This window comes from Strongylocentrotus purpuratus, unplaced genomic scaffold (genome assembly GCF_000002235.5).
Source record: "Strongylocentrotus purpuratus isolate Spur 01 unplaced genomic scaffold, Spur_5.0 spur5_scaffold_3, whole genome shotgun sequence".
Classification (NCBI taxonomy): domain Eukaryota; kingdom Metazoa; phylum Echinodermata; class Echinoidea; order Camarodonta; family Strongylocentrotidae; genus Strongylocentrotus; species Strongylocentrotus purpuratus.
The window spans coordinates 3,320,023-3,342,037 of NW_022145609.1; the positions used below are offsets into that span (position 1 = coordinate 3,320,023).

The window sequence follows — 22,015 nt, forward strand, 5'->3', positions numbered from 1 at the left end:
ATTATTTAGACATTTCATATGGTATCAAGGAATAATAGAAACAAGAGCAATCTTTTCCCCTGCTGTTTATTATTTGTCATTCATTTTTGTATTGATTTACTTGACGTACAGTGTTTAAACATTACATGTACAATAGAATGATCCGCAGCTCTAGTAGAGAGGGACACTTTACAAAGTATTTACAAAGTCATTTACGTCTATATAACAGACTGCTAATAATAAATGACAGATAATGCATTATAAAATATCACAAAGCTACTTGTTATAAACAGAATTATAAATGATAAATCAACATTATCGCAAATGGTTAATAGTGAAATGAAAATTTACAAGTACATACAAATGTCCAAAGACATGATGTATATATATCCTGAATCAAAAATTTGTTGGCTTTTGATTGGTTGAGAGCTCGTCACATGACCTGAAATATTTTAACTATTAAATGAAAGTACTATGTGAGAGTACTATTTGGGAAAACTATTTGGGAGTTGAAAAAAAATGTGATTTTTTTTTTTTTTTTTTTTTTTTTTTTTTTAATTGATTTTTTTCTTCTTCAAATCTTAATTTAATGAAGAAAAAAATATGGTTTAAATCTTTTCAGATACAAATTGACATTTTTGGGGTTCTAAATTTTTTTGTCTTCCCAATTTTTTAAAAAATAAAATAATGTTTTGATTCAGGTTATAAAACAAATATACCTCGGTACTCAGTGACTCCAAAAGTACCATTTGCTGAGGGGCTGCGCCCCTCAGCAAATAGTACTTTTTGAGTCACCTCTTGCGCATAGTTTTAACCAGAACCTCTCAAGCCAGTGTATATTTGTATACTATTCTGATGTATCTATCTCCTTGTCAGGTAGAAGAAAGACATGAAATGAACATGTAGAATAGATGAACATTAATCTGTTCATTTTCAATAGAATACGACAAGAATATCTTCCTCAATTCATCTATTAACAGATAAAAATAAACATCATTCCTAATGAAGTTCTACAGGCTTACATGTACATGTACTTACTTTCTAAACAATTCGGTCCTTTGAAGTTGTTAGGACAGATACATAGACCAGACTTGTCATCACAGACTCCACCATTGTAGCAATTTTCACAGATACCATAACATTCAGGGGGACCCCACTTACCAGCCGGGCATTCTAATATGAGATAGGGAGAGAAGTTTTTCACATTCATTTTTTTCATCAATATTGTATTAACACTCTGTAAAATTAGATATTTGGTAGTCCTCGTAGCGTGGCTAATAGGGCGAGTGTTAGCTAGACATGCAGATGACTTAAGACATATCTGTTAATAGATGAATTGGGGAAGATGGAAAACAGTGGAAAATAATTCATATAAAGTTCAGGATAGTATTTTATTGAGGATAATACCGATAAAGTGCCGTGTTTAATATAGCAGCCACCCCTCTGTATACGCCTACAATAGGCAGGGGCATTCGCTGTTCAATCCTCACCTGAAGGTGGTGAGGACGAGAAAGTGAAGAACCCCCATGAAATATTTCACAAACTATTTATACTGTTGGGAAAGTTCCGGCCATGGTCTGCCATAAGACATTTGAGACCATATTTGGCCATGGTCAACATTCATGAATAAAACATCAACATTCGTGAATTAAACATAAAGACCTCATGCCCATAAATGGTCATGGTCAAGGGTTATTACTGAATATGAGTGGAATGACATGGTCTAATAGAATGTGCTTATCTTGCAGTTCATACTGCTTAGAAAGTATTGTTTTAAAGGGTGTTCTGTGATATTGGGTTTTAAAATATTAAAATATAAATGAATATGTAAAGATATCATCCAATCAATCTAAAATAAAAATGTCTAGGCAAAATATGAGGCAAAATATGAGGCAAAACTTTGTATATGCATCATAATAAGCAATATCATATTGGAGAACAAATGATTCCTCTTAAAAAACCAAGTTTGAATTAAACAGGAATACACTTGTACATTTACCTCTGACGATGAGTCTGTATAATCCTCCTCTATTTTGATTCCTCTCGTTATTATAGTAGATCTCATAGATTCCTTGGTCTGATGTCTGGATTGTATTTGGGAAGCTAATCTGAGTCTGCCCATCAAATGATGTAAGAACGGCACTTCCATCTTTCATCCAAGTAATGGCGTTGTCACTCTCATCAGGATTATTACGAAAATCCATGCTTATCATCACTCCGGAGTCATACACATTGACTGTCTTTGTAAACAGTCCATCACTTGATAAGAATTTAGCTGTTAAAAGGGATGATAATAATAAATTAACCAAATACAAAATGTTAACTTAAATACATTACATGTATCTTGAAATAAATACTGAAAATATTCACTTGCTTATTGGAATAAATCTTTTCCTGTTGATATTTTTCAATATCAAGTTTAGATCATTTTCAATATTACAACATAGCAACTAGTCTGGTGTATGTCAAAGTCTGTTTGGACTTTCGTTTGACAATTTTAATGTAAGTAATCAAACAACATCAACACAAATGGGCATGTTTCAGGCCTAACGCATTCCCGTGCATATGCTTTGCTCAGGAGGTGATAGAGAGGAGTGGAATCAAGCCGCTCTCCTTTGACCCCATGCTCCAGGCTGCCGAAAAGTTATGCGTTAATCTGCAACTGTTGACCAGGTGGTGAGATATAACAGCGCATGAAATATCAGTATTTAGTATTCCTACATCAGAAAATGTTATCCCAGCGAATGTTCGCAGTCCCTTTTAATGATTTCTCGCCATTGTTGAATGTGTAATGATTAGAATAAGCGAACACAAACTTGTGTAATTTCATCCTTTTTCCAAAAAAATGTTTAAAAAACACGCGAAAACACGCATTAGCAAACTTAAAGTTATCGAAGATGGTAAATCATGAATTAAATGACGGGACATTAAAACATGCGAAAATAAGCGAATTATCCTAAAGTATTAAGTTTTTCTCAGTCAGGATCTAATTTTTCTTTTACCGACTCTGGCGCACAAATTATAGGAAGGGCAGAGTACTAAGCTTGAAAAATTGTTTAATGCACTATTCCCTATACAATCCCGATATAAATTTTATAATTTACACTGAAATTGTGTCGGTAATTTAATATTTTGTAATAAATGAGAAACTGGTGCCTGGCCTCCGAAATTCCCCGCAGTGGAAGAACGGCTCGAAGCATGGAACTTCAAAGCCAAATGGAATGTTACACATCCCATTGTTACGCTTTAGAACTCACGCATGCGTTTGAATAAATTACAAGAGTTCCAACCCCTTCTCTATCAACTCCTTGCTTTGCTTATACATTTTTAAAATGTTGTGCTGTTTACACAGAAATTTAACATTTCTTCAAAGAATCCTACTTTGGCATCGTCAGATTCATTCTAATTAGATATAAGTATCAAACCGTTGTACTAGCCATTCTCAAACGCATCATATTAGTTGAGCCATTTTATTGAATCACTCTCGCCCCTGAACCTCAACCGTCTTGTAGTAAACTCTTATTTTCATTTTTCCTTGCAGCTGCATTTACTGCAACCAAATATCATTGATTTTCTCACATTCTAGTGTTTCGCTCAAAACACGAAGACAAATCAAAAATCCAGCTCTGTGTTTTTTGTAGATTTTGGCAGTGCAAATGGAACCTTCTGTAAGATACCCATTTTCGTTCACATGACTCTCCTCACTTCAGCGCTAACGCATGCAGAGCACCGACTAGCGTGCCATGCGCACTACCCACCAACAAAATCGGTATGATCAAACTTCAACGGGTTTTTTAATGGGTTTTTAGAGTAGTGTTATGGTAGTAAAAACGTGATGATTTATTCAAATTGTTTTCAATGAGGATCACTCCGTGATGTTCCATGACAAATAATATGACGGTGCATGTTCATGATTTGTTATTAAACCTCGCTATAACTCTAATATTTGAGGAATCTCCAAAATGCAATATAAGCTCAGTCTATATTGTTAAAGAAAAATAATGGTTTATTGATCCAAACAAAATCATTTACAGCAAAGTCGCATTGCAAAGATTTTTAGAAATAACCCACTGATAATCAACAAATAATATTCATATTTTTCTCGTATCACAAAATATGATCGTTCGATTCTCTATTCTTCATTACAATATATTTATATATATCTGTTGACAAAAAATGGAATTGTGATTAATTGTAATTATTTCTTCCTATTTACAAAGCGTGATACTTCATGTATATGTTCTTACTGATCTATCAGGAAAAAAAAGTTTTTTCTTGATAGCAGGTGCTTGGGATGTTAATTGATAATATTCATTTGCAATTCAGGATTTCAACTGAGATTGATTTTGATTATTCATGTATTGTATAACGTACGTGTACATGAATTATACATGTAAAAATATTGAATCTATAAAAGATAACACTATACATTCTATGAAGCATTAATGACTAAATCTTAAAAAATAAGGAAATCCTATAATTATATTATAATAATAATCTTACCATCATTTCGTTGGAAAAAAGTTGTAACCCTTGTAACATCTCGAGCAGATTTAGAAGCCTCACAGTAGAAAGGTCCGAAACCATCTATATTCCATCCATCTCCTGTAGGGAATATGACCCGTCTGATGAAATCACTGCCAGTTCCTGAATGAATCACATCTCCTGGTGGTGATCTGTCTGTTGTTATGGGTGCTGATCGACCAAATGATAGTGTAGCGTCTGTATCTGGTTCACTGCGGTAGCATTGATACTGACCACTAGATGAACCTACATTGGTGTATCCTATGGTCAGCACTGTGATATGAACAACCTCACCTGCAACATAAAAAATACACAAAAATTCACTGTTGCTGGATAGATTCAACTTTAGAGTACATCTACCTCCACACATTCAGGCACTGCATTTGAATGACTCAGGTATAATTAAAAAAGAAGCGTACTGCTGTATTTGGATGCATCTAGAGTGCAAATAAACGTAATTATTGAAAATCATAATTTTATTGCAGAGTTGTAGAACCACATCATTGGTACATGGAGCTGCAAAATAACATAACTGCCATTGAGATATTACACTTGTTATTACACCAAGTTCAGCATTAGGAATGAACATGTACGTGTGTATGTGTACATGTAGGTACATTATTACACTGGGAAAATAAATATTCATTCACTTCCTATATACAGATACATATAACCAAACAAACATATACCAACCAAAACAAAGCAACCTTCACCTGCAAAATTAGTAAAGGACTTGATATAATATTAGGGGAGTAGCCAGGGGGCGGTGGGGGCAGTCGCCCCCCCCCCCCCAAAAAAAAAAAAAAAACGCAGGCCAAAAAGAGAGAGAGAGAGAGAGAAAGGAAGAGAGAAAGAGAGAGTGAAGAGGAAAAGGTAAGAGAACGTAGGAAGGAAAAGGAACAGACAAAAAACATTTTTGAAAATTCCAAATGCCAGGAATTGTAAGAATAGTAGTATACCTTTAATAGTGTCTCTCTCTCTTTCTTTCTCTCTCTCTCTCTCTCTTTCTCTCTCTCTCTCTCTCTCTCTCACTCTCCCCATCTCTTACACACACACTCTGTTTCCTTCCCCTCTCTCTTTCTATCTCAATTTATTTTTCCTTCCCCACTCTCTCTCTCTCCCCCCTTCTTTCTCTCTTCTATCTCTCTACACCTTTCTTTGTATCTTTCCATCTCAATCTCTTCCTCCCCACCCCCCATCCCCACTCTCTCTCTCTCTCTCTCTCTCTCTCTTTCTTTCTCTCTTCTATCTCTCTACACCTTTCTTTGTATCTTTCCATCTCAATCTATTTCTCCCCACCTATCCTCCCCCTCTCTCTCTCTCTCTCTCTCTCTCTCTCTCTCTCTATATATATATATTTACTAGTTAATCAGGTAACTAAATGAGCTTTTACAAAGCCAATACAACTGACGCTCAAGAGTACATTGCCATACATAATGTAGGTTGATTTTTTCGAAAGTAGTTAAACCATGAAGTTGAAACCATTTTAAAGGGATCCAGTAACTTTGTCTTAGATTATTAAAAAAAATCCTTGATTTAGCTCATGCTGCAATAATAATTATAAACCTTCAGGTCAGTCATAGGCCAAGAAAGATATCACATTTTTTAGGTAAACCTCAAACAAATTGCAATAAAATATTTTTCACTGCAATGCATTTTAGTAAGGTTCCCCAAATGACATACTAAAAGTCCGACAAAATCCGTGTAGTGGAAGTGTCCCAAATTTGCATAAATCCAATATGGCCGCTATTTCAAGGATTTTCACATAGATTTTGTCGTATTGTTCAACTTGTATAGGCTGTTGTGGCACTAAAGGTGTTGGAGAAGTGATCTGCTGTACATTTTTTTTTATCAACTAAAATACCCATATACTTCAGGTATAACACACACCTGAAAAAAATCCCCCACACACCCACACCCACACAATACAACATGTAATTTATGCTCAATTTATCACCTTTAATAACAGATGATGTTATTTCATTAAGCACTAGACAAATATATTGTAATACGCAACACAAATATCATGTCATTTTAGTTTGAAAAAACTCAAACAAAAATCTTCAGAAAAACTGGCCCTTATGAGTATCCGTACAAACACAAGAGCTGCTGGTACGTGGTATGGCTATGTAGGGGTACAGCCTGTACCTTACATTATCCTCATGGTTATTAGATTGGTTAAAAGTTGTTCTCATCGCATCAATTTACTTTAGAGAGGTGACAAACAGAAGCATACATTGCATGCTAATGGCTCATCACAATACAAGAATATTACTGCGGTATTGCGCTCTCTAATCACTATTTTTGTCAAATATTCAACTAAGTTAGACCTGAAAGCGTTTATTAATTGTGTGATATCCAGTGATAAAGCTTAATGTCTCATTCATAGTCATTCATTGTAGAACTTTAAAGTTGAACACCCAATAATAGTTTCATTATAATATCGATGGAAAGCTTATAATATGCAGAATACAATATATGTTTTTAATAAAAAAAAATATATGATCTCACATAGGCACAATGACTAATCAAAGTTTGTCACTACACCCCACTTCATCTAAGGTAATTCAGCGGTCAAATTAAGCCTGTAATTCATGACGTCACAGAATGTACACCTTTCTATGCAGTGCTATACAAAGACAAGCCTACACATGAGCCTACATCAATAGGAAGGGGGCTTTAGTTGCTGATGTGGTACTGGTACTGGTTGTCCTATTACTGTAGTTGTATAGTAGGAATATGCATGAATAGAAATAATACTTGGTCCTAAAATGTGTTTAGAAGACTTGCATCTGTCAACGATCTTCCCGCAGTTGATGCTGTATACCATAAACAATGCATGGTGAACTTTAAAACTGAAAAACAAATACCAATGTTATACTCTGTGAGCACAAGCACTTCCAAAAAGGCTAAAACTGGCCGACCTAAGGATGAGGTGAAATTGACTGTATTCTTAAAGTAGTTAAGTTCCCGGAGGAAAATGATGAGGAACAAACAGCAGTAGTTGATCACTAAGATGCCAGAGTATTTACTGGATACTCAGGCCTACAGTGGGGTATACATGAAAAAGAACATACATGTGCACTTTGGTGAGAGGATTGTTATAACTGAACTGAACGGAAAGAACAACAAACAAAGCAGGAGAAAATGAGGATCATAAGGACTGCTGCCTCACCGTATAAAGAATGACGTCAAGCTAAAGAATGACGTCAAGCTAAAGAAAATTGCAAGTGACGCGTTTACCCAACTCCTGCTGAAATGTCGTCTACCACTACTATACTTTCATTTCTCACAGATTCACTGCAAGCGCTATAGAGGAACATGTTTGTTGGCAAAAAAGTAGATGTTATGCTGGCATCTATTGGGCAAAAACGTCCAAGGGTTCTCCTTGCTCCTCTTCAGCTTGGACTTGGATTACAAATACAATGATCAATTCTCATCTCGCTTTCTGATCGACACACTGCATGCGGCACTTTCTCAAGAGAGCATTCAGTATATTGCAGACAATGTCGACCATAATATCGACACTCCTGAGGTACTTTCCACAGATGGGCACCATAGCCACCAAAACCTCAGTGATAAAGTACTGTAAGCCTAAACCTAGAAAAACGGTATCCGCTGAGGACATTGCTACTGTTGGACGTATCAACATTGAATACTTCAATGCATCTACACCTGTACAACCTCTGGTTTACCAGCTGATTGTAAATCGGGGAACAGAAGATCCAACATTTAACCTTAATAAATGTTGTTGAAGACATCTATACTACTGCGTTCCCAAAGCCCTGAACGATTCAGATGGTAAACAACGGTAAACAACTTCCCTGGACTGTCATCTTTTTTGCTTCTCCCCATGATTGACATGAATCCTAGTGATCAATCCTGTGTTTACTCTACTCAGCGTTTTGTTTGTGCCCGAGCTAAATAGTATTGTTTCAGCGAAACATGAAAGTTATCTGTTTTTTCCAAGATTTTTGCAAGATACCGTATTGACCCTGACCTACTTCTAGGGTCAAGTAAGTGTATACGTTGCAGAGCACATTTTTCCACGGATGTGGTCTGACATATCATTTCAGATGCTTATTTAGAGGCCAGAATTCCAGGTTTAGGAAAATGGCAACGGTATTTCAGAGTCGCTAGCAATTTCCGCAAAACAAGTGAGTAAAGCTTGGATAAGATATTATAAAGTGTATGATAATGAATTGGTGGAAATTAATGATTATTTGGTGTCACATTCGAGTATGAAGATGTGTTAGTAATGTGCATGTTAATGTGTATAGAAGTGTGCAGCGTAATGTGTACGTTTACATTGAAAGTATGTGCGGTATTTAGTTAGTGTTTAATTCACATTTATAAAGAGGGATTTTGTGCTTTTTAAATCACCGACTTATAATGACATTAGTCAGAGGCTGATTTAAGGTTGTTTTAGTTGACAAATTATAATTATTGGTATTGACATATGAAATAAGTGTCGGATAAATGAGAGTTATGAAAGAAAAAGACTGAATTACAGTCAGGTTTTTTGGAATTTATAATGAAAGTTCAATGAGTCTAAATAAGAAAGACAAGTTTGACATATTTTGAGTAAGATGGGATTTATTTATTAAGCATATATTTAAAGGTAGTCTTGACTAGGAATTTATCTAGGCTGGGGACCTTGGTTACTCGGGTTTTAATGAAAGCAGTATTTCTGTCAAGATATGTTATTTTGACATAGAGATTAATGGGGGTTTAGGCCTTTTACAGAGTTTTTGGATATAGAGTCAAGACTTTTAATGAATGCTATTTAAGGCTTTTGATTATACATTACCGGATAAATGCATACTGATTTAGTTCAGTACATTTTATGTGTTATAGACATGTATACTGAGGATGCTTATTTTTTATTCTCCTTTCAGGTTGAATAAAATAGCTCAACTGGCATATCGTTGAGTTCATATACAACCAAGCGGAAACCTAGTCCTGTCTTCATTTTTTGAGCGTACCAACAATTCAACTTGTTCCAGAGCCGGTACATCGAGAACTGAAGCAATGCCGACTGATGACATGACAAGCCTAAGGTTGAAGAGGAGAGGGACCAAAGCCAAGTTCACCAGGTTGGGGAATGTGTTGGATTTCCTGATAGAGGAAAAGCGGCCGGTGGAAGAGGTGAAGGAAGCTTTCAAACAAGCCAACCAGGCTTACGTAGACCTCCAATCCAAACACGAGGCCTATACAGAGAAGATTGAGAACGATGAAGAATTCAACAAGGAGGAGCTATGGCTTGATGAGTGCCAGAATTATTTCTGCAAGCTCCAGATCCGAGAGAAGGATTATATCTCTCAGATGTCTTCGTCGCAAGAGCCTCAACAACCAACAGAGAGAGATGAGGAGAGCTCCCAGAGAACTGTTGTTCAAGCAGAGTCGAACCGGCCTCAAGCTCCTCGCTTCAACATGGAGAGGCCCAAGTTACCAACGTTCCAAGGAGACATAAGAGAATACAATGTATTCAAGGCTGATTTTCAGCATGTTATACATCCACACTACGATGAGAGGGATGCTTTGATGATCCTGAGGTCTTGTTTGAAGGGGAAGCCACTTCAACACATTAGAGGAATAGGGCGAGATTATGAAGCTGCATGGGGTCAGCTAGATCTGCTCTACGGAGACTCAAGGATGGTAGCTGATGCTATTATGGAAGACGTATCCCGATTTCGTCCTCTGAAAGATGGGGAAGATGAGAGATTCTGTGACTTTGTGAATCTCATACGCAGAAGTTTCAATACCTTGAAGGAGGTAGATAGAGCTGAGGATATGAACAATAGTCACATGCTAGCCATCATTGAGAAGAAGCTCTATGTCACAGATCGACAGATGTGGTTCCGAAAGCAAGGAGAAGGAACAACGGCGACATTAGAGGCACTGTTGAAGTGGATGGAGATTGAGTTGAGAGCAAGGATAAGATCATCTGCTCCAGTAAGGAATGATGCAGCCTCTAAGTCCAGATCCGCTGTTAGTCAGGTTACAGCATTTGAGGAGAGACAGCAAGACTATCGTTGCTGGATCTGCAAGAATAAGGATGGGCACTGGACTGACCAATGCAAGACTTTCCTCGATAAGTCTACAGCGGAGAGGTTGGAGATGGTGAAGAGTAACCGAGCTTGTTATAGCTGTTTGAAGCAAGCCGGCAGAGAGCATCGAATGGCTACTTGCAAGAAAAGGAGACGGTGTCCAGAGAAATACAAGGGGCAACCTTGCAAGTTTTTTCATCATCCTTTGTTACATCCCAGCATGGACAACAATGCGGTGGGAGTGGCCCTTGTAAGAGGTACTGAAGCCATGCTACCCGTCATCAGGGCAAGGTTTTCAGGTTCAGAGCTGAAGATCCAAGGAAACGTGCTGTTAGATTCAGGGGCCCAGATCAGCATCATCCGACAAGGGCTCGCTGAAGACTTGGGACTGACAGGAAAGAGCATCAGTATCACAATAACCAAGGTGGGCTGTGTAGAGGAATCTGTGACAACATCCTTGTATAGAGTGCCGGTCAGTTCAGTAGATGGGAAGACAATCCATAAGATATTAGCTGTTGGATTACCGTGCATCAATGATGACATTGAGGAGGTGAACACTGATAATCTTGCCCGGCAAGTAGGCCTCAACCCCAGAGAGTTACGTAGAGGTAGTGGGTCTATAGATCTTCTGATAGGAATTGACCACGCTATGATGCACGCAGGTGAAACGAGACAACGAGGCAACTTCATCTTTAGGAAGTCACCACTTGGATGGGTGGTGTTTGGAGCATCTAAGCTGAACCAGCAGTATCAAAATAGAGTGCTCAACGTGCAACTGAGTCCAGCAACTGACTTATCAGCGTTTTGGACTACAGAGTCGTTGGGAGTTGATGTGGGTTGTCATTGTGAAGCCGAAAGGATGACTAAAGTAGAGAAAGATGAACATGATCTTATCTGGAACTCTGCCAAGAAAGTGGGTAAGCAGTGGCTTGTTCCTTACCCATGGAAGGATAACCCAGAGAAGCTGCCCTACAACAGAGTGCAAGCAGAGAGAATGCTTCAGGCGACGGAGAAAAGGCTTGCAAAGAACCCAGAGCATGCTGAAGTTTACAAACAGCAGATGCAAGAGATGGTCGAGATGGGGTTTTCGAGAAAGCTGACCGATGAAGAGAAGAAGAGGCATGATGGGCCTGTACATTACATTGGTCATCATGCGGTTGTCAGGCCGGAAAAAAAGAGCACACCAGTGAGAATTGTGTTCAACTCATCAGCAGTTTTCAAGGGACAGTGTCTGAACGACTACTGGTTCAAAGGGCCAGACTTATTACAGAGTCTGTTCGGAGTACTCCTTCGCTTCAGAGAACACAGAGTTGCGATATGCGCCGACATATCCAAGATGTACCACCGAGTACTGATTCCAGAATCCGATCAGCACGTCCATCGGTACTTGTGGAGAGGATTAGATTCAGAGAGAGAACCGGATGTGTACGTGAAAACTGTAGTCACGTTTGGAGATAAGCCTGCTGCAGCAATGGCTCAGATAGCTCTGAGGAGGACAGCAGTAGAGGGAGAGTCTCAACATCGTAAGGCAGCAGAAGTACTGAAACGTGACACGTACATGGACGACATATGTACCTCAGTAAGAACGTCAGAGGAGGCGAAAGATCTTGTCAAGGACATAGATGAGGTGCTAGCTGACGGAGGCTTCAAGGTGAAGGGTTGGCAATCCAACAAACAGCTGAAAGATGAGACTTCTCAGATGAAAACCAACGTTCTTGAGAATCTGAGTGAGGAGAAGGTTCTGGGGATGGTATGGAACCAAAACACAGATGAGTTTTCATACAGAGTGAAAAGAAGTATGATCCCAGATCTTCCAGACGAACAGAAAGACACCACCAGCAAATGGACAAAGAGACGGATACTAAGCCAGATTGCAAAGATCTTTGATCCCATAGGATTTGCTTCAGCATTACTGGTGAAGGCAAAGATAGGAATGCAACGCCTGTGGCAGCTTGGTTTAGATTGGGATGAAGAGCTACCCTCCAGAGAAAAGGCAGAATGGGTAAAACTCTTCAGAGAGATGGAGAACTTAGATGGAGTGTCCTTCCAGAGATGTTTGACACCACCCGGTGCAATGAGACGACCTACATTATGTGTCTTTTGTGATGCATCTGAAGAGGCGTTTGGAGCTTGTGTTTACATTCGTTGGGAGTTAGAGGATGGCAGCTATGATGTTAGATTTGTGACGGCGAAATCTAGAGTGGCACCACTAAAGAAGTTGACGCTGCCGAGATTGGAGCTACAAGCTGCAGTGGTTGCTGTTAGACTCGATGCAACCATCAGAGATGAGACCACACTAGAGTTAAGAGAGACAGTGTTCATGACAGATAGCATGATAGTGCTTGGATGGGTTCGAAGTCAGGCAAGAAGTTTTAAGCCCTTTGTGTCAGCTCGAGTAGGAGAAATCCAAAGCAAGTCGAATCCCCAACAGTGGAGACATGTGAGTGGAGCAGAAAACCCAGCTGACGACATTTCGAGAGGTGTTACAGTAGAGAAGTTAGAGAGGTGTAGGTGTGGTCCTCAATTTCTAAGATCACCTGAGGAGGAGTGGCCACAGAGTGAGACGAAATCTGAGATCTCGTCAATGGACAGTGAAAGGCGTAAAGTTCAACAGGTGTCGAATGTAGTATTGGCATCAGACAGCATCGACTGTGAAAGAGTTTCCAGCTGGAGAAAACTGGTGAGAGTCACTGCATATGTACGGAGATTTACCCACAACATGAAGGCGAGGGTAAGATCAGGAGATGAGAGAGGGAAAGTGACGGCAGGACCACTTACAGCAGCTGAGCTAGGTGATGCAGAGGCGTACTGGGTCAGAGAGGCTCAGAAACCGCTTCATGACAGACTGAAGAAAGGGGAGTTCAAGACTCTGACACCCTACATAGAGAATGGAATCATCAGAGTTGGAGGTAGAGTTGGAGAAGGCGTGATTTCGTATGACAACAGGCATCCCGTGTTATTACCTCATCAGCATCGCATCTCTACGCTCATCACTAAGCATGTCCATGAATTGGGGCATGATGGAGTTGCGACAACGGCAGCGAAAGTGAGAAGCAACTACTGGGTGATTGGCATACATAGGCTTGCCAAGACTATCAAGCACAGGTGCGTGATGTGTCGTAAGATGCAGCACAAGGTCGAGTCGCAGTTTATGGCTGAGCTACCAGAGATACGTATGACACCGTTTTCGCCTCCATTCCTGTATACTTCGTGCGACTACTTTGGGCCGTACAGCGTGAAGGTGGGGCGGAATAAGGTTGCTAAGCACTATGGAGTGATCTTCACGTGTCTTAACACAAGAGCGGTACACCTTGACCTAGCGGTAGATGTTTCTACAATGGAGTTTCTTCAGGTTCTACGTAGGTTTTTTGCGTTTAGAGGTCAACCGAAGGTCATCCTGAGCGATAATGGTACACAATTTGTGGGAGCGGTACGTGAGCTACATGAGATGGTAAAGGGATGGGATAGCGATCTACTACGCGAGTTTTGTGCGGAGAAAGGTGTAGAGTGGAGGTTTACAACCCCTTCAGCTCCTCATCAGAATGGATGTGCTGAAGCACTTGTGAAGAGTAGTAAGTCCGCATTAAAGAAAGCTATAGGTGATCAGGTCCTCACTCCTTTTGAGTTATATACCTGTTTGGTAGAAGTAGCAAACCTCGTCAATCAGCGTCCAATAGGGAGGGTACCGAATGACCCCGACGATGGTAGTTATCTCTGTCCCAATGATGTTTTGTTAGGGAGAGCATCCAGTAGGGTACCCCAGGGTCCGTTCAGAGAAACGAAGAATCCGCGACATAGAGTCGAATTTGTACAACGAATCGTCGACTCATTCTGGAAAACATGGAATCGCGATGTATTTCCAATCTTAGTACCTCGAAAGAAGTGGAATGTTGATAGACGTAATCTTCGCGTAGATGACATAGTTATATTGTCAGATCAGAACGCTCTTCGAGGAAAATGGACATTAGGGAGAATTGTTGAAGTTTTTCCTGGAACTGATAATAAGATCAGAAACGTGACAGTAAAGACGGCTAATTCAGAGTATAGAAGGCCAATAAACAAAGTGGTCGTATTATATCCAGCAGAAGGATACGAAGAGTAGATTGAACAGAAATATGTCTGTCTATAGTATTCACAGAATAACAAATTTATTCACTTTCTATGTTCTTGTTCAAAATCAACTTTTTTCAGATAGATGATAACAAAGCTTTGTTGGTGCAAATTTCAATTTTTGCTATTGTTACATGGGAATTGACTTTTGGCACAGTTTACACTGAGAACAAAATTCAACAGTTTGAAATTATGTACAAAGTTTAGTATATTTTGAATACATTTTTTGTATTTGAGATTTTGAGTGATATTTGCCATTTATTAGCAAATTCAGCAAAGAAAGTTTGCAGAGAAAAGTTGATTTTATGATTATGTATACAGGAAGCAAATTGGTATGGAATATCCATTTGATATTTTTGGACAGGAAATGTAAATTTGTGTATTTTCATGCAACAATTGTTTTTTCAGGTTCGTGCAGGCTTGTAGATACTTTTCATTAGCCTTGCTAATAGTTTGGATGGTAATTTAGACTGTTAAAGTGTTAATTAAGCAGAGTGAGAAGAAGTATTTTTCACAACTTAGTTATGAGTCATTTACAGATTTTGGAGTGAAACACTGAAGAAAGTATTTTGTTCTATTTTAAATGAGAAACATTGCGTACTTTTATGAAAATGATGTCAATTTTATTGTTGCCCTCATTGGGGGGAGGTTGTTTCAGCGAAACATGAAAGTTATCTGTTTTTTCCAAGATTTTTGCAAGATACCGTATTGACCCTGACCTACTTCTAGGGTCAAGTAAGTGTATACGTTGCAGAGCACATTTTTCCACGGATGTGGTCTGACATATCATTTCAGATGCTTATTTAGAGGCCAGAATTCCAGGTTTAGGAAAATGGCAACGGTATTTCAGAGTCGCTAGCAATTTCCGCAAAACAAGTGAGTAAAGCTTGGATAAGATATTATAAAGTGTATGATAATGAATTGGTGGAAATTAATGATTATTTGGTGTCACATTCGAGTATGAAGATGTGTTAGTAATGTGCATGTTAATGTGTATAGAAGTGTGCAGCGTAATGTGTACGTTTACATTGAAAGTATGTGCGGTATTTAGTTAGTGTTTAATTCACATTTATAAAGAGGGATTTTGTGCTTTTTAAATCACCGACTTATAATGACATTAGTCAGAGGCTGATTTAAGGTTGTTTTAGTTGACAAATTATAATTATTGGTATTGACATATGAAATAAGTGTCGGATAAATGAGAGTTATGAAAGAAAAAGACTGAATTACAGTCAGGTTTTTTGGAATTTATAATTCCAATGAGTCAATGAGTTCAATGAGTCTAAATAAGAAAGACAAGTTTGACATATTTTGAGTAAGATGGGATTTATTTATTAAGCATATATTTAAAGGTAGTCTTGACTAGGAATTTATCTAGGCTGGGGACCTTGGTTACTCGGGTTTTAATGAAAGCAGTATTTCTGTCAAGATATGTTATTTTGACATAGAGATTAATGGGGGTTTAGGCCTTTTACAGAGTTTTTGGATATAGAGTCAAGACTTTTAATGAATGCTATTTAAGGCTTTTGATTATACATTACCGGATAAATGCATACTGATTTAGTTCAGTACATTTTATGTGTTATAGACATGTATACTGAGGATGCTTATTTTTTATTCTCCTTTCAGGTTGAATAAAATAGCTCAACTGGCATATCGTTGAGTTCATATACAACCAAGCGGAAACCTAGTCCTGTCTTCATTTTTTGAGCGTACCAAGTATAATATAATTATACCATACACCTGTTCTGACTTTTGATCAGCCGCTATGGTGGAAGGCACTCACAATAATCAGGAGCCAGCCAAGTGTGATCATTCTGCAGAGCATTTGAAGACAGGCTCAGGACTCCAGGAACTTCTTGAAGTAGTGTATGCCATATGCTGGGTGGAAAGGGGATCTCTAGAGTTGTGCGGGGACATTTCCTCGTTGATGCTGCTCTAAATACCATGCTGATAGCATACTTGTATAACATACATCTCCCACGAGTACAAACAACCTTCGGAAGTTCCTATATTGATCACATATAGGAACTTCCAGAGGTTGTTCGGCACCCAGGTGTTCCATGTGGAGCACATTCCTGGAATTAATTGTGATGCAGCAGAATTTTAAAGCCACAGTTCTTGTCGGTGATGACACAAACCTTCTCATCTTGCTGATCTTCTACGCTGATCTGAATGCGAAGGACCTTTTGTTTGCACCTGATCATGCAGCCCAAGGCAAACTCCAAGTAGAACCGAAGATGTGATATGAAACAGCTGAAGGAAACTCTAGGAAGATAGTGTGTGTGACTACTTTCTCTTTGTCCATGTGCTTCTGTGCTGCCAGACAACGTCTCGCATATTTTGTGAGCTTGCCGTTATGATACGTCAGCCAGCATCAGACCTGAAGGAGACCATTATTACAGCTGGATAGAAGACACTCATATTTTGGTATGGTAGTGACTCAACATAAGTATTGCGTAGAGGTATCATTAATCTTGTCTGCCTTAATTAGAAGCAAAGACTTTGCCACCAACTTCAGCAGCAGCAAAGTTCCACAGTCTGGGTGTGTACTATCAGATATCAGAATAGACAGGAATGGCACAACCTGACATCGGAAAACTGAGTTGGCAGATCATGGATGGGAATAATCTTCCAATAAAAACTGATAAAACACCAGCACCCGCATCACTCCTTAAGGTCATCAGATGTGGATGCAAGAAAGACTGTGCAGCCAAGAAATACATGTGCCGGAAGTATGGCCTCCAATGTTCAACAGCCTGCATTGATTGTCGCGGCACTAGTTGCACCAACTCACCACCATTAGACCTACATGTAGAACTTGATGCTACTACTAATCAGCATGCCACATAAATGTATGTTTGTTGGAGACTACCTATTACTCCGATCAACTTAAAATATGTATACCAAACTGTAGGCCTCATGATCTACATCCTGTAATAACAACTGAACTGGGATTGTAAACCAACATACACATATTATAGCTGCTCTGAAATGCACTATAAGGTGAGAATCAACACAAAATTTATGCAAATTAACCCATTTTTTGAAAATGTATGTGTATGCAAATTAAAGAACCAAATTATGATACATTTGAAACATAAAAATGTTTTACAACATGAATAAGCGTTGTCGCTCAAAGTACACCCAAAGTATGCTAAAAGGTATGTATGGTGAATAATTTGACCAAATCTAGGAAAATTAAACCCTAGAATTGGTGGCCATTTTGGATTCATGTAAATTTGACACACTTCCACTCCACGGATTTTGTCGGACTTTTAGTATGTCATTTGGGGGACCTTACTAGAATGCATTGCAATGAAAAAAAAATGTTTTTTGCAATTTGTTTAGTGCCACAATAGCCCATACAAGTTGAACAATATGACAAAATCTATGTGAAAATCTTCGAAATAGCGGCCATATTGGATTTATGCAAATTAGGGACACTTTCACTACACGGATTTTGTCGGACTTTTAGTATGTCATTTGGGGGACCTTACTAGAATGCATTGCAATAAAAAATATTTTGTTGCAATTTGTTTAGTGCCACAACAGCCCATACAAGTTGAACAGTTTGACAAATCTATGTGAAAATCCTCGAAATAGCGGCCATATTGGATTTATGCAAATTAGGGTCACTTCCACTACACGGATTTTTTCGGACTTTTAGTATGTCATTTGGGGGACCTTACTAAAATGCATTGCAGTGAAAAATATTTTATTGCAATTTGTTTGACCTCAAAACACAATTTTCCTAGCCCATCAGGAACCCCTTGACTTTTACAAGCGGATCGCCTGTCTGATTATCAAAATATTTATGATTGAAAATCGAAATCAAATTTTGCGTTTGCCAAACGGTTTTCATAACACTACAGTCTATTGGGGGGAACAATTATGGTAAAACCGGTCACTCAAAGGTTTTTACTTTTTTGAGGCACTTCTTGATCATTTTGAAGCGCAATCTTTTAGGGCTTCATTATAACACCATATCACAGACACTGATAACACATAGGGCCGTTCATCTCAGATTTAACATTGTTAAATGATCCCTTTAAAGGGGTTCTCTGTCTTATCCAATGCGCTGTAGGAACACAATTTGAACATGAACATTTTTGTCCTTTTTCAAAGGTCCAAATGGCATGATTGTGACGATAACATAGAGAGAATTGAAAGCAGATTGTATTTTGTTGACAAAGCAATATAAAGCGCTTGCTTTCAATGACAAGCTTGAGTAATAACTAATTCGCATTCAAAAAAGAAGGGAAAAGATCTCATTCAGACTTAGATACATGTAATAACCTCTTGAACTTAAAGGGATACGGTAACTTTGTCTTAGATCCTTTAAAACAAAGCCTTGATTTAGCTCATGCTGCAATGATAATTATAAACCTTTAGGTCAGTAAGCAACCCCATGACTTTTACAAGCCGATCGCCTGTCTGATTATTAAGATATTTATGATTGAAAATCGAAATCAAATTCTGCGTTTGCCAAACGGTTTTCATAACAGTCTATTGGGGAAAACGAGTATGGTAAAACCGGTCATTCAAAGGTTTTTACTTTTTTTAGGCACTTCTCGATCATTTTGAAATACCATTGTTGTAGGGCTTCAATATAGGACCATATAACAAACACTGATAACACGTATATAGGGCCATGCATCTCAGATTTAACTTTGTTAAACGATCCCTTTAATATCAGTAGGGAAGCAATGAAGCGATTGTAATGATACCAAAGAACAAACACATAGCAGCGTGTGAAAATCAGGGCCAGAATATTAAATCAGATTCCAATTGCAGTTAATGAGCTTGGAAAGTCGCTTTCTGTATGTACACCATTAGGAAATAAAAGACGAAGTAAATGGAGCAAGGCTCAAACCATATCTTTAAGTTTGGTCCTCATACCCTCCTGGCAGTAATCTTCCCAGAGACCCCCTGGGATCAGCAAAACCGCCTACGATCAGGGGCAGGTCGCTTTCTAGCAAGCATAAATCTCTGGAGTCTCAAAGACTCTGACTGACCTGTTGCCATATGGTCAAATTCAGAATGTTAAACATATCCAAGTCACACCTGTGATTAGCACACTACCAAGACTTCAATTTTAATACTTGTTTAATACTTGTTAATACTTGTTATATCATCTGAAAAGAAATTGAAGTGCATTTTATCATAGTTTTTCCTATGTGACAGTTAATTGCGTGTACGTATTTGTATACATTTTATTTGTTTATGACAATTATTCTCTCAGTAGCAAAACTCAAGGCCTTAATTTCTTTATTTTTTCGCATAAAGCTTCAATCTATTTTCTATATGAATTACTTTATTTTCAGTACACTCACCTGACATGTTAGAAATATCCTGTTTTTGTTTTTACAAAAATGTTTTTGTTTTTGTGTTAATACTTTTAATTTTTTCATTTAAACATATAAATATATTTTGATACATTTTCCCCATTTGCTATGTTTTTTATTTATATATACAGGGGCGGCGATACCGGTGGACGGAGGGGGGGGGTCCCCCCCCCCCACCCTCAATTTTTTTTTAGAGGGGGATCTTCGTTCCCCCCCCCCTAAAATTTTGAAAAATGCATAAAGAAAATGTATAGCGAATACTGACTAATGACTGCAACACACTTTTAGGCTCTGGAGGCCCAAGAGTGCAGCGTTTAGACTAATACAAATGCAAAAATCTTCTAGCTCGGTCGCTACGCTCCCTCGCATAATATCCTTTAGAATGTACAAGTAAATATTGTAGAAAATCTGTATTCCGTTGGTATCACCGTGATACCCACTAGCGTACTGATAGGGGGGGGGGGGTATTTTCCTCCCCCAAATAAAACTCAAACTTGTTTTATTTCTAATTCGATACCCATGATTTACAAATGTTGCTGAAATGACATGATTTTTCGTGATGTTTCCTTACTTTTGTTTAAATCATACTTTTGTTTGCGTTTGTTAGACAGAGAAAAATTCCCAAATTTACAGTCAGGCAAAACATATGGTTATTAAGAAGCCAACATGTCAGGGCCCACGGAACGGCAGGGCTCGGGGGCTCTGAAACATTTTTGAAAAAGTATGTCAACGATAAATAGAAAAAGAGACAGAATAGTGGCATGCCAGTGTCACAAATAAGGCATCAAAATATGCTCATCCGACCTTAATTAAAGGCCTAAAACATCTGAACTTGCGTAGGCATTGCCCCTGGACCCTTCCAGGGGCCATATTATGATGGGCCACTGGATGCTTATCTGACCGTAGTTTAATGCCTAAACCCTTGAAATTTGTGGGGCTCCGCCCCCTGGACTTCACGCCAATTACTGTCCTTCCAGTGTCACAAATAAGGTATCAAAATATGTTCATCTGACTGTAATTAACTGCCCGAAATCCCCTAGCTTCCGGGTGGACCCCACCAAGGGCCCCAGGATGGGACCTGAATGCTCATCTGACCGTAATTTCATGCCTAAAACCCCTGAGCTTCATGAGGCTCAGCCCCCTGAACCCCACAATTAGTGACCTGCCAGTTCCACTAATAAGGTGTCAAAAATATGCTCATCTGAACGTAATTAAATGCTTAAAACCCCTGAGCTTACTGGGGCTCCGCCCTTGATCCCCGCCGGGGCTTTGCCCCTAGAGCCCACCCCAATTTACGCTACACTCTACCTGATCCTAAATACTTTAGCTCCTTGAAAAAACGTTCCGCGGGGCCTGCATGTAACGCATAAGAGTGGTGGTGACGCGGATTTTTTTGTTGTGCCCCCCCCCCCCCTCCTCCAAAAAGAAAAAAGTTTTTGCTCATTACGCCACTGGTGATATCAACGGAATACAATTTTCCTTCGCATTTCGCCCCCCCCCCCCCGGGTCATGAAAAAAAATCGCCGCCCCTGTATATATATATATATACATATATATATATATATATATATATATATATATGTTTTTAAATGCCGACTCTCAAATCCTCTCTCTGATAACAAACAAGTGGCGTCATTTTCCAAGTAATTGTTAATTTTAAATAGCTACGGTTGATAAACGAAATAATAACAACAACACTAATAATAATAATACCAATAGAAACATAGGGCTGCTATTTTTTAGACGCGACGCGATCACATGTGTAACCCAAAATAGTAGAATCAATAAAACAATAGATGGTTAACAAGGGTATGATGTTCATATTTTTTGTCTGTGCAAAAAAGGCGTAGTCTTTTCATTTACTTTCCTACCCCTCCGCTCCGATCCCCTCCCCCTCCCTCTCTCTCTCTCTCTCTCTCTCTCTCTCTCTCTCTTTCTCTTTCTCTCTCTCTCTCTCTCTCTCTTTCTCACTCTCTTCGTCTCCCCTTTTCTGTCTCTCTCTGT

At 38.8% G+C, this 22,015-nt stretch overlaps 1 protein-coding gene across 1 annotated transcript; it reads left to right on the top strand.

Annotated features, from left to right (window-relative positions):
* The first annotated feature begins 8,447 nt into the window (after positions 1-8,447).
* Positions 8,448-16,343, top strand: LOC100890440. Its single transcript, XM_030996608.1, has 3 exons — positions 8,448-8,660; positions 9,402-15,539; positions 16,293-16,343. The coding sequence occupies exon 2, from the start codon at positions 9,535-9,537 to the stop codon at positions 14,653-14,655; it is 5,121 nt and encodes a 1,706-aa protein (XP_030852468.1). The 5' UTR covers positions 8,448-8,660; positions 9,402-9,534; the 3' UTR covers positions 14,656-15,539; positions 16,293-16,343.
* Positions 16,344-22,015: the final 5,672 nt, after the last annotated feature.

What these genes read in the sequence shown, in the direction of transcription:
- LOC100890440 (XM_030996608.1), top strand. Translation starts at nt 9,535, where the DNA reads ATGCCGACTGATGACATGACAAGCCTAAGGTTGAAGAGGAGAGGGACC.